This window comes from Triticum dicoccoides, chromosome 7B, assembly GCF_002162155.2.
Source record: "Triticum dicoccoides isolate Atlit2015 ecotype Zavitan chromosome 7B, WEW_v2.0, whole genome shotgun sequence".
Lineage (NCBI taxonomy): Eukaryota > Viridiplantae > Streptophyta > Magnoliopsida > Poales > Poaceae > Triticum > Triticum dicoccoides.
The window spans coordinates 550,130,861-550,144,174 of NC_041393.1; the positions used below are offsets into that span (position 1 = coordinate 550,130,861).

General features: G+C 48.2%; 2 protein-coding genes across 3 annotated transcripts in view; one reads left to right on the forward strand and one right to left on the reverse strand.

Annotated features, from left to right (window-relative positions):
• Window positions 1-5,933: 5,933 nt before the first annotated feature.
• On the forward strand, window positions 5,934-6,847 carry LOC119335834. The gene has a single exon (XM_037607900.1). The coding sequence runs from the start codon at window positions 6,078-6,080 to the stop codon at window positions 6,705-6,707; it is 630 nt and encodes a 209-aa protein (XP_037463797.1). The 5' UTR covers window positions 5,934-6,077; the 3' UTR covers window positions 6,708-6,847.
• A 4,173-nt stretch (window positions 6,848-11,020) lies between these two features.
• Window positions 11,021-13,314, reverse strand: part of LOC119336543 — a 10,063-nt gene continuing 7,769 nt past the window's right edge. Inside the window, exons 12-14 of one of the 2 annotated variants that reach the window (XM_037608583.1) lie at window positions 12,154-12,317; window positions 11,921-12,067; window positions 11,021-11,540 (exon numbers count right to left, since the gene is read on the reverse strand). In XM_037608583.1, coding sequence (XP_037464480.1) covers window positions 11,923-12,067; window positions 12,154-12,317 — 309 coding nt within the window. In that variant the 3' untranslated portion in view covers window positions 11,021-11,540; window positions 11,921-11,922. Of the gene's footprint in view, window positions 11,579-11,920; window positions 12,068-12,153; window positions 12,318-13,314 lie in introns of both variants that reach the window. The other variant, XM_037608582.1, reaches the window with a different exon arrangement.

Here is a 13,314-nt window from a genome sequence, read left to right on the forward strand (position 1 = left end):
TAAAAGAAGAAACCCGGTGAAGAAACAAAGAAAACAAAAAAAATCAGAAAATCTAAAAAACAAACGAAAACCAGTACAACAGCCGAACAAAACCACACGCGTCTCGATGGAAACCCAGCAATCGAAAAGAAAACACGAAAAATGGATCAGCTCAGTAGGCGCATGTGAGGGGGAGGGGGGGGGGTCTGAAGACGGCTGTTATACTATCTAGGAGTGAGATATAGTCTTCGCACAGGGAAATCGTCCCACGGACTACTACAGTATGAGCGGCTTTATTGATCAATGATGGTGGGTGATTAGTATCTGGAGATTTGCCTTTAAAGGCTCAGCCTCCTCTCTTGATCAGGGTCGCAACATGTGGCTAGAACGATGTCATGACCCAATATGTACCCAAATGTTCATTTCTGTCGATAAATAAACCTTGAAAAATTCTCAAGAAGAAACACATGCTGGCTCGTGCCACGTGGTGGCCCTTTAGTGGTGATTCGTGTTGAACCGGTACTAAAGAGGGGAGGGGGGCTTTAGTCCCCACCCTTTTGTGCCGGTTGCAGAACCGGCACTAAAGGACACCGAGTATTAGTGATAGGATTATAGAAAACGAGTTTTTAGCTTATTTATAGGAAAGCCGGTTTTGCTATCCTTTTTGTGAAAAACGTGTTTACAGAAAACTTTATTTGGGTTAGAAAATTAATAAACCTGGTTTGTAGAGTTTTGTGTTTGGATAGCAAACGTTAGCCTTATCCTACCCGTGACCTTCTTCCTTACTCTGCCATTCCTTCCGGCTCGACATCGTACCGTACGAGTCCACCCGTCCAGATTGTTGTTGCCCTTCCTTCCGGCCTCCACGGCTCCGTGTGCGACCTCCGGCGGGCGCTTCCGCTGGGCTCCGAGGTCATCTTCCCGGGCTACTTCTTGCCTCCCCACGGCCTCCACTGACTCCGCGCCCGCCTGGCGGCAAGGGCTTCCGTTGGCCCCTGAGGTCGTCGCCCTCCCCTGCACTGACCCTTCCTCGGGTCGCTTCCCCTCCGACCTCCACTTATTCTGAACGTAGCCGCCGGCGAGGGCTTCCGTTGGTCCCTAGTTCTTCATCCCCTATACTGACACTGCCGCCAGCTGCTTCTCGCATCCCCTCCGGCCTGCACGACTCCGCACGCAGCCGCCGGCTAGCGACTGCTTTGCTCCCCGATGTCGTCCGGCTAACCGCCCTCGTCGTGTCCCCTCCGTCCCCGCCGGCAAGCGTGCTCTGCTCCCGTTGGAATCCCGTTTATGTAAATCGCGTTTGTGGAAAAACGAGTAATAGTCGTTTTCCCATATACCTGAAATCTGGGCTTTTGGAAAGCTAGGTTTTCTACATACGCGGATTAGTTGGAGTTGCCAAACAGGATTTTTGTTTGTTACACTGTTTCCATGGTTTGTGGAGATCCGGTTTTATACGTACTATCTATTCAAACAACGCCTACGAACCGGTGCTAAAACTCGGTTCTGCACTAGTGACAGGTTCTGCTAAAAAAAGTAAGGCTGTGTGAGGAATCATGTTGTAACTGGGCTAGCCGGCTAGCTCACCAGTACAGTTTGGTACCTTGAGAGGCCAGCGTTAGAACAGATCACACGATTAACACCTATACACTCCTCGTCCCATCCCTGCCTGGATGCATGGCCGGTGCTGTAGATGCCTCGTTCGTGGGCACCGTGCGGCTGAGTGTAGAGATCCGTTTCGGTGTTCCCGTTGCTTGGAGAACAGTCACCGTGCACGTGGATGTCGCAATCCATGGCGTCCTCTAAGCTCGCTGTCATGCCTTGCCGTGCAACCAATTCTGGGTATCGTGCATCGTCATGCTACAACTTCATGTGAGGGTCCGATGAAATCCACGCTACCGTCCAAGGCGTTTCACCATCGGTCTTGGGCGTCTGTCGTCTCTGCTACCGGTGGCTCGGCCATCCAGCCTGATGTGCAGTCTGCTCTGGCTGATCAAATCGCGCAGCTGCAAGGTTGGATGACGCGGGTTGAGAGCTTCCTGGAGAGGGCGGAGGCTGCTCTGGACAAGCTCTCCTTAGGGCCAGCTATGTTGTCAACCAGTCTGATGTCATGCCCTCCTGGTGTGGCCGGTGTTGCCACCACGGAGGAAGGAAGCCAAGAGCTATATGGATGTTTCTCTCCTCGTGTTGGGGACAACACATCGTCACTATCAACCTTATCTCTTGTGCTGCCTACCATTGAGGGTGAGCCCAGCGCCGTGCTCGAGTCTTCGGTTCTACAGATCATGCCCGACCTACAGGAGCTATGTCTTAGCCCTGTTTTGCCTTTGTCTGTGAGCGCTTGGAGGTGGACTCATTAGTGACCTGGTGTGAGGGGCATGTTTCGCCTCTATCACATGAGCAAGTGGAGGTGCCTGAGGCAATTGTGTCAGTGGTTCCTGTGGGCGATGTTGTCGTCTCAGTGGTTTCTGTGGCTGATGATGTTGAGGCGGACGGTACGTTGGCGCCTGACCCTTTGAAGCTCAGCCAGTCACTCGCCTTTGTGGACGGCGGAGGTTCCGACGTTCCGGTCACCAACTCACACGTGACCGTTGGGCACGTGATGTCTGTGCGTGACAAGGTCGATGAGATTCTCTTCGAGTTAGAGATTCACAGCTTGCTCAAACGTTTAGAGGCGGCTAGCCCTGGGTCTGGCAAGGCGATTGTGGAGGAGGCTCTCAGAAACCAAAGAAAGAAGAGTGGCGCCACAGGAAAGGCGTCCGCAGCTGCTTGATGGATGGTCATCAGTCTTTTGATTGTCCTTATGGCGTGGCTTGTCTCCGTGATCTTGGTGGTCCTCGTGGTCTTCGACTGAGATACTCTCGTTGGATGGTTCTTTGCGATGTTGTTGTGTGGGGGTTGGTAGTCGTTATGTGTTGGGTTGTTGGGCTGATCATGCATTTTTATGAGGTTGCTTGTTCTGTGAGTAGTCCTCATGTGGTAGGTTTGTATAGGTTTTCGCCCGGTTTTTCAGTAATTAACCGGGCAACTCTCTTCTGCTTAATTAATCGATGAGGCAAATCTTTTACCTCCGTTTCGAAAAAAAATAATTAAAAATGAGCAGTGTTACACACACGACGCTTGGTAGCCGAAATGTGCACGGCACTACATCACAGACCATCCGCTGGCAAGTCTGAGCAGCCGTAGGCGCTTGGATCAGCTATCGTGCATGCATCGTTCAACAGAAAATCGTCCGTCAAGTAGTTCCGTTTAAAAATATATATAAGCTCTTACAGCCGGTGAGCGAGTAGACTTATAACCGAATCCACACACCCTTTCCCTTTCCGGATGTTGACTCTGGCGCCACTAGCTAGAAGAAACCCAAGTTGCTCGATCGGAAACGTCGTGGATACAAACGAATCCCCGAGAGTTTTAAATGCGGGAGATGAGAACGTTCGCCGCAGGACGTCGATCCATCCATCCATCCATCGATCGATCATGCCATGCATGATCATGATCCGATCCATCCAGCCGGCTTCCCTCCCTGTATACAAATAGCCAGGCCTCTCGAGCGTACTAGTAGTAGCTAGCTGATTAAAGCGGGAGGGGGACGAGCGAGAGCGACGGTCGAGGCAACGACGCCGAAGCGGACGATTCCACACGTTTGGTTTCAACCCGTGGCGACACGACCTGGAAAGGAAACGGTCGGGGCCACGGCCGGACTGCCGGACTGGTCACCACGCAGGCACGCACAGTGCCCGCCACCGCACTGTTTCTGTTCCCAATTAATTACGTGACCAAGCAGAGGTAATAATAACAGACGCTGGAGTGGCATCATCGAGCCGGCCGGCCGGCCGGCCAGCCGTCTCACGCTCTCGGCGGTCGGGCCGCCGGCCCCGTCACGTCACCGGCCACGCGCGGCCGGGCTGGTGGTGGTGGTGGTGGAACAGCCGTACAGGTGCGTGACGCGAGCCGGCCGGCACCCGGCCCGGCCGCGCCATTTGCAGCCGTCGCCGTCGCCCCCGGGCCGCCCGCAACAGCAGCAGCAAATAAAAAGAAGGCTCGCTCGCGCGCGCGCGTACGTTCCGTGCGCGATCGCTGTGGGGGTACTGACGAGACGCCGACGGCGAAACCCAGCTGACACGAGCACCGCGGTCCATGATCGATCGATCGATCGATCGCGCGCTACCTCCCTCCCGTGGAAAATCCTCGCGGCCCGCACGTCGTTTTCGCATGGGCCTTGAGAAAGCCTCACCGCTGGACGGACGGACGGACGCCGTGACAACGGATCGCAGTAACATTTGCTGATGCCATGCCCAAAATGATGTTTCTTGGAAGGACTCCCCGTCCCGTCCCCGGTGTGTACAGAGCTGGGAGCACGGCGTCTGATAATATACAGCGATATCTATATCTATCTATCTAGTAGTATCTATCTACTCTCTGTGTGCGTCGTCCACCCATGGCCCATGGGTCAACCAACCCGCACACTCTTTCCTTCTCTTTTCAGCGCCTCCCGCGTTTACGTACCAACTGCCCGCGGAGTCAGCTTCATTTCCAAAAGATGTATGTATGTGTGCGCGCGCTAACCACCACCACATAGTCAAGCAAGACAAACATAGTGGATCATCTTTCTCTTGGACAATATCATATCTACAAAAGTTCACCGGAAGTCCAAAAATGTCTCAGACATGATAAAAATTATAACAAGATTTCGAGACCACCGAACGACCACTACTACCACCAGAACGGGCCGGCTTACCGTGTCGATGACAGTCGGAAAGTCTTCGCACGCGCCCCCGAGGACCAGTGCCCTGAAGCCGCAGTCATCGCCGTTGGACCCATGTATATATACATTTGAAGCACCTGACACCAAATCTTGTCACATGAAGAGAAACTCTGACCTTACCGTCCCAAGGAGATGGCAGAAATTTACGCGGCAGCTCTGTCGACTACGTCCAGGCGGACAAAATCCAGGAGGATCGGAGCTCGGAAGACAAACTCTTGGGATTTTATTGGGTCGTGCACTTGTGTTGAGGTAGCGGAGTATCATGAATGCCTTTCCGGTATTTATATCAGCCTCAGTAAGTCCATTATTTTAGAATCTCATAGCTCCTTTGTGGTTTCCTATTTTGCAAATAAAATTGTAGACAGACCCCCATTTATTGACCTGAAGAGAGAAGCGATTGGCATTATGACGCTCGTAAGAAATATCAAGATCTTGAAGATCAAACGGCGGGCAAATACGGCAGCTCCTGAGATTGCTAAGTTTAGTTTCGATAATAGGTTGGACGATTTTCTTTTTTACAGTGTTCCGCCCTGTGTGGCATATGTTGTAATGAGTGATGGTACGAACATTTTAAGTTGATTAATATATGGGGGTGTTTTTTTTCTAAAAAAATGAAGCACTGTCATCCGTCCAAGCGCCACACCTGGGAGGACCTAAAAACCCTAATCTGAATTACTAACCAGAGTTAAGGCACCTGGATTCTTCCACCCGGCCATCGGCCACCGGAGTGGTAGATGGACCCATAAGCTTGTCGGTGAAGTCTGAAGGGTAGAGTTTGCCATAGCCGCCTAGGGTTAGAAACATAGTGGATCATAGCCGCCTAGGTTTTTGTTTTTACTTGAGAAAAATATTGACGAGATAAAAAAATGAACTAGTAGCATGCATGCGTACGTCGCAAAGATGCAAGACAATACAATCGCCCACAACAACCAAGAAAAATCCACACGGCGATCGATCGGCAGATGGCGCGGTACAAGCCAGTACAAGGCTAGGCCGACACCCTCTTTAAACTACACATTCTCCCCTCCCGCCCGTGACATCACATCCTTCAAATTTCAAGCCAGCCTTTGGAGATTGGCTTCCCCTTCCTCCTCACCATCGCCATCGCCATCGCCATCGCCATCGCCATCGGCAACCTTTGCAGCAAGCCACCCCCTTCCTCCCTCCTCCCGCCATATATACCTCCACGCCTCCTCCTCGCCCTTCTCATCTCCTCCTCATCCATCCATAGCTCTCCAACTCTCGAGAAAACTGAAGCTCTAGTCTCACGAGAGAGAAACAAAAGGCTCTCCGGCTCTGCTCCTCCGAGCTCTACACCCCGGCCTCTACATCTCTAATGGGGGAGCACGCGTACGACCACAGCAGCGGCGGCGGCGGCGGCATGAGCCCGTCGACGCCGCCGGTGCAGCAGCAGCAGCAGCGCAGGGGATCCTCGCGCCACGCGGTGGTTCCCAGGGCCGCCACGACGCGGCCGGCGATAAGGATCATCCACATCATCGCGCCGGAGATCATCAAGACCGACGTGGACAACTTCCGGGACCTCGTGCAGCGTCTCACCGGGAGGCACCGCCACCAGCCGGCCGACGCCACGGCGGACGACAGCGCGGCAGTGACGGTGGGCGTGGCGACGACGCCGCTATCGCCTGTAGAGGAGAAGCCGCAGCCGCAGAAGAAGAGGCTGGCGCCTGCGCCGGCGCTGGCGGACGATTTCGTGGCGCAGCAGGAGAACAGGAGGAGGAAGAAGATCAAGTGCGAGGTGGTGAAGGTGGAGGAAGGAGGGTTCGGCCACGGCGGCGGCGACCTCGACTTCAGCGAGCTGTGGATGGATCTCAACCCCGGGGGCTTCCTGAGCTTCTTGGAGGAGGACGTGTTCCAGGGGATGATGGCTCCCGACTTGCTGCAGCAGCCGCTGGGGGCGCCGAGGATGGATTTAGTTGGTGAAATGTGCGCCTCCTTTCTGGCTTAATTAGTTAGTCAGAGCTGCTCTTGTGATCTTTTTCATGTTTTTGTGAGGATTTTTTGCACTTTGGTCGAGAGAAATGGATTCTTTTCTCTCTTCTTCCCTTTGTTTAGATGAACATAATTACTACAATGGTCTTGGAAGAACTTGCACCCATGGTTGCAAATACTAGTGATTATTTAAGCTTCCCTGGTGGGATGATGATCAATGATCATTCAAGGAATATAATCGGTTTGGGTGCCTACATTTGTTTTCGGTCTCGATCAGAAATGTAAATAATTGTTCTATCCTGATAGTGCCATGTGGAGAACAATCAGAACAGTGATGGTTACAAAACTTCATCGGTACCGGTGCACTTCTGTTTTCAAACTGTAGTTGCACTTGCACTTGATCATCATTCCAAGTAACCCTGTTTTTTGGAAGGAAAACCATAGTACTCAAACAGAAAATATTTTCTACTCTTCTTGCACAAGATGGAGCCCCATGATTCCATCAATTCAGTAGCTGCACCAGACAAAGGATGCTCTGATAAGTGGTGTCTGTTTTTCTCTTTACTAATTGCAAAATGATGTGGACAACCAGGTGTGTGTATGTGACTATGAAAAGCTGTGTATTACCTTGATGGGAATAATTCTATTTTTATACCAGCATTCTTCTAGGTGAAGTCTTTAATAGTCCGGTTGTGTGTTGTCATTAGCAATATGCAGCGGTGTAAGCATGCTGGCAGAAAACGATGCTTGCGGTATGCTAATCCGTAGGTAACTTGTTTAGCAAATACTTGCTTGTTCTGGCATCTTAAACAAGATCCAGTGGTTCTTTCTAATAATTGGGATAATCACACATAATAGTACATTAGTACTACTGATCTAAGATGTTGTACTTCTGTAATTCAGAATAGATAGCCGTACCAAAGGGTAGCTTATAAATTCAGACAAAGCTATGGATGCTCAAATTTAGTTGACTATTAGCTTTTATTCAGCCAACTCCTTGTCCATCAATGGCCAAAGGCTCGAGGAAATATCCGGTACTCATCTACGATGCATCTTATCCCAATGATAAAAATCCTAGGATATTTTGCGCAGTGAGCAACCTTTGATCTCACTTTCAGCCCTTAATTGCATGGAAGAAGTTTCTCTCTGCGTTAACTAGATTAGTGCCCACCTGAACCCTCTCAAAGTCTATCATTAGTCAGCTTAGCTTCTTTGTCACTCTCGTGTCTTTAATTCCTCGCTCTCTCGGCGAAAATTCAGTTCCGGATTCATGCACCGTAGGCGTACCCCTCCATCTACACTAAGAACATCATACATGTTCTCTCTGGGTTTCTAGCTGCTACAAAGTGCTTTGTATCTAGGCAAAACAGGCAAGAACGAAACCGCTGAATATTGGCGTTTGCTCCGGTACGGCACTCAATCATTGTTCGACGCTAGTACCCGTAAAGAAAAATTGTGACTACCTGACAAAACATGTTGGACCCATGAAATAATGGAGGATAGTGCTTTGTATCTACCCTGTTATCCATGTCGCCTCAAGATGCTGGATATCCATCTCAATCCCAGCGGCCTCTCGGAAAATCCAAATGCCCAATGAGAGTATCGAGCACATCAACCATATTGTGTCCAAGAAAGAACTTTTGGGGGCGGCCTTTTGTTGTCCCATATAACACGTTGTCACCACCCAACTACCAGACATTAAGGTTGGCTAGAAAATTGAGCTAGTGGCTCTTTTTTTTGGCAGCTTTCAGAAGTCAAATGGAAAGGTTGCAAAACTCCGTTTACATTGACAAGGGTAGACTTTTCCTCGTAGTTACTTAATTAGCATTTTGGGAGCAGTTTGTTCCCAAACAATGGTAGGGGTGCTGCTAGAGGCGTTGCCACGTTAGTTAGTATTTAATAACAATTGCACATGAAATGCCCCATTATATGTTCTTATCCACATTCAACCTCTTGTTTTGATGGCTCTTTTCCTTTTCGGCTTTTGAGGTTTTGTTAATAGAAATACGACATACTCAATCCACCAGAGTAGTGGACAAACTGACAGTGGAATGTGTATGCACAATTGAAGGATTTAGAAAATAATGAAGCATACAACTTTGCTTTCGAGTAGGCGACCAACTACATGAAATAATAATACTGCGGGCGCTAATCGATAGCTTAACTACCCATCTGGGCAAGGTGCAAGCTAAGAGAGGAAAAATCTTGTGCCGAGAAACTAGTTGATTAGCACGACGACATTTGAATTGAAAGCTCTCTGATTAACTAACTAGTTGGAAGCTACTAATTGGACTGTCAGAGCACCCTCAACCTCAAGTTGCCACCCTTTGGTTGGCGCAAAAGAAAAAAATGCAACCCTTTGAGGCTGCCCCAACGGCCAACCACAGCATGGTGTGTCCTCATCAACTGTGTTAATCGAGAGAGACGCGCTGATAAACAATCACTGGAGCTGATGGGCACCCCGTTTCTTATTGCCAACGTCCTGTGGTATCGGTTGGATCCACCACGTCCATGAATGAGATCTTTCTTGCGTAAACAAAAGAGCGCCAATTATTCAAACCCCTCGTGCCCTGGACCTCGAGGTTGTGATGTCACACGGTGGGCATCAGCAGGCTAGGTAATTAACTGATGTTACACTAATGAAACTGCTTACTGCATCGCTAATTTCCTCCAAACTTGTGGGTATAGTAGAAACAGGAATAAGTAACTGCATGAAAATGAATAGGGATAGCTATATGTAGAATAGAATTATCATCTATACTGACTACTTCATCATCTTGTTTTGCTCATCGGTTTCTCTGCACTGGAGAAGAACAAATATTTCCAGAAATCAAAGAAGGGAATCGCCAGCAAACTAACAAGACAGTTATCATCGTGCTAAGGCAATCTGGTTAAAAGTTTCTCCACTGGAGAAGAAAAACATTACTATATTGTTTCCAGAGACCAAAGAAGGAAATCACCAGCAAATTAACACGACAAGACAACTATCGAAAAATAAAGCCAAGGTAAGACAGTTACCCGGTCCACATTTCTAACGCGGTAATTGTTGTGCAAGAACTGAACTGTGAACTGTCTCCTACTATATAAGAAATCTTGGTGTGTTTAATTCATATACACATGAAATATCTGTATTCCTTTACATGCCGACTATCACCAGAGAGATATAATACCGCTAATAAGACTTTTCCAAGGGGAGGGGAAAGATCGATGATCATCGATGGGGTACATGGTGCTGAGCTGGGGCGATGATGCGGATCTTTGCTACTTGACCCCGAGTGTCAACTCCTAATTAAAGGGTGCGGGTACGAGAAGTAGCACTCGGGAGGAGCAAGTTGGACAGCGACCAGGACGGCATCACGGCCCTTGAGAAGTTGTTTCCTCCTGGATTCCTCCCCCTGAGAAGTCGGGCAGGCAGCAGCAGGTGCAGGTGCAGGCCACCTTTTCGAAACCGCCTTCTCCGCTTGACTTCCCGGTCAGGCGAGGGTTCCGGTTTTCCCAGCAGCGGCCACGGCAGGGGCAAGAGCTTGACTTCCCGGTCAGGCAAGGGTTCCGGTTTTCCGAGCGGCGGCCGCGGCAGGGGCGAGAGCGACGGCGGCCCTTGTTTGGGTTGCTTCTGGTCTCGGTGAGGGGCCACTTGGCTTAGAAAAACGGAGCGGATCATCAACTGGAGATCACAGTGGCAAGGTGACAGGAAACCTAACGTAGCGAGGTGTGCACAGGGTACGATGCGACGTGAATGACGCCTCGTGCACACGTCGCCCCTAACTGCGGAGTAATGTTGCGTGATGGCACAAGAGTACGTAACGTACGTGGTAATATCATACGGAGTATCAACTATTATTAAGTAAGAAAAACCCTAAAAAAATCTATTATTGAGAAAAGGTGCGGCCGACCTTTGCAGTCTTGCCACTCTGCGATAATGCCAAAATATGTGAACCTTGTACTATTTGGGATCGACGACACTGGCAAGTGGCCACCCAAAAGTAAGAAAGGGAAATCGCATTTATCCCGTGCCAACACGACGCCAAAGAAGAGATCAGCACTCTTCCTTCTTAAAGAGGCACTCCAAATGGCGCATAGCTTTCCGATTTCTATGGCTGAGCAAGCCATGTTAATAACAGTACACGAGCTCCATTGCAATAGATACACATTACCTAGCTACTCCCTCCGTTCCTAAATACAAGTCTTTTTTTAGAGATTTCAATATGGACTACATACATATAGAGAATGAGTGAATCTACACTTAAAACATGTCTAAAAAGACTTATATTTAGAAACGGAGGGAGTACTACCATCTGCAACAGAAACTTTGGTTTGATAAGTACTATCTATTCACAAGTAAACGAGCCATTCGACGAGCATTCCTGCAACTCTGAGACAGCAGCGTCAAGGACCAAGAATGTGCTCGTAGTCCGGACAACCAGCGTGCGTACAATCAAGTATACTTTCCACAAAACAATGGAATTACAAGGAAGATATCCCAAGTATATGCAACCAACCACACGGGTATAATCGCTTAATCAAGCAACACAAAAAAGCTAGCTCATTGGTAAAAAGGTATACATTGGATGCGCTAACGGCCGGTATGGTGTAGTATCTTGCACGACTGATGTCCGCATCATGTAAATCAAGTTCCACGGTTCCTGTTCTCTTCTATGGTGATGAACATCAGACCGAAGCAGACTATTTGTGTAGCCCAAGTTTCCCCTCACTCAGTGTGCTTCTTCAAAACCTTCTCGGTATTTTACACATATGACCTGGCCCAGTTGTGCATGCCAGATTACAGATAGTAGTACTCACCGAAGGTGCACGGGTACCGATTTACAAATGATAGCAGCAACTCATGCGTCTGAGGTAAGATACAAGAGGGCAGGGTATTCAGATTATCTGCGTATTACAGGGAAAAGTTAACACACATCAATCGTTTCAATATAGTTGGAGAGATAATAACAGAGATAATGTAACCGCTAGAACTAGGACAGAAATGTAAAGAAACCAAATGGAATAAACACAAGTCGTTCAATTAACCTAGAGCTATACATCAACCAGAAGCTAGACTGCGGCTCGGTAAGAAGGGACACTTCAGTTGGTACTAAAAATTTACTGATCATTTAAGAACTCACAGTTAACAACTACTTTGACATTGTTGCATACTTTTCTGGCTTCACTAAGTAACACCTTTGGCAAAGGCGAGACAGGCAAGAATCCAATGACAGACAGACTGCATACCTTCATGAGTTGAGAAGATTTCCAACCAACGCAGATCTATCGTTTCTTCCATGAGTAGCTCGTCTACGCATTGGCGGTGCATAAACTGTTATTGGGAGGACCCAGTCCCCCTTCTCTCTTTTCTCAACAAGAAGCGGGTGCTCATACCTGCCAAAGAGAGACCAGAATTGACCACTCAAAGCTAGCAGCAGCAAACTACAAAATTTGCTCCATAAGATCATCATGTCCCGTACCTTGATGAGTCCATTCCGACCGGAGTTGTGAAGAACTCAAATCTAAGGGACCACTGTACAGAAACCTTTGAGGTTGCAAATGACATTGGTCCATCAATAGGAATTGAGAAGAGAAAACTTGTCTGGTGAAGATCTGCAACAACTTCATGATGTTCGCTGTGTACCTGATCAGAGAGTCAATGTTGGATCACAAAATAACACAGGTTAGCGTTTTACAGAATAGAAATTGATATTCAAATAGACCAACATAGCTTAGGCAGGTTGTTTGTAAAAATAAACCGAATATTGATTAAGCATCGGTGCTTGTTCCTATAGCAGAGGTGCCTAAGGGCCTGTGCAATACAAATAAGCATCGGTGCTTAACAAAAAAATCGGTTCCTTTTCCCGAGCACCTTTCTAATCAATGTATTGTACAAGGCCCAAGGACTCGTGGCATCTGAAATTGCTGGAATATGTTTATTATTGTCATCATAAGGTAAATACAGAAAGAGTTCTTATCATATTATCTATTGGCGATCACGAGTTGATGACTTATCATGGGAATATTTGAGGGCATCAGCACAGTTCCTTTTCTGTTTTCTCAATCTTGAAAAGATGGTTGTTTAGATATGTAATTGCAACTATGAAAAATGCCACTAATAACAGTACTAACTCGAAAAATATGCTAATATCTACAACATCAAATATATATAGCATTGAAATATATTCTATGACAAATACAATAATACAAAATTGATGTGGTGGACGTTAATATATTTTTGAGTTAAATGCACTAGAGGTCCTAAAAGTTTCATCGGGGGTGTCACTTTAGTCCTATTCTTCCGAAATGCACCTTTAGGTCCTAATTCTTTAGTACGTGGTTCATGCGAGGTCCTAAAAGTTTCAAAATGCACGTTTAGATGTTGACCCATGCCACCTCCCTCCCTCCCTCCCTCCCTCTCTCTCAACGCGCAACCAAGAAGGTCTGCGAATGATCGTGCGAAAAAGGACCTCGGGTGAACCACTTACTATAGAATTAGGACCTAAACGTGCATTTTGAAAGAAGTAGGACTAAAGTGACACTGCCCAAAAACTTTTAGGACCACCAATGTATTTTTCTCGCCGGCCGGTTGGGCCTCTGTCAACGTGGCATGGGTCAACGTGCTACGCGGGCAGGTCAAC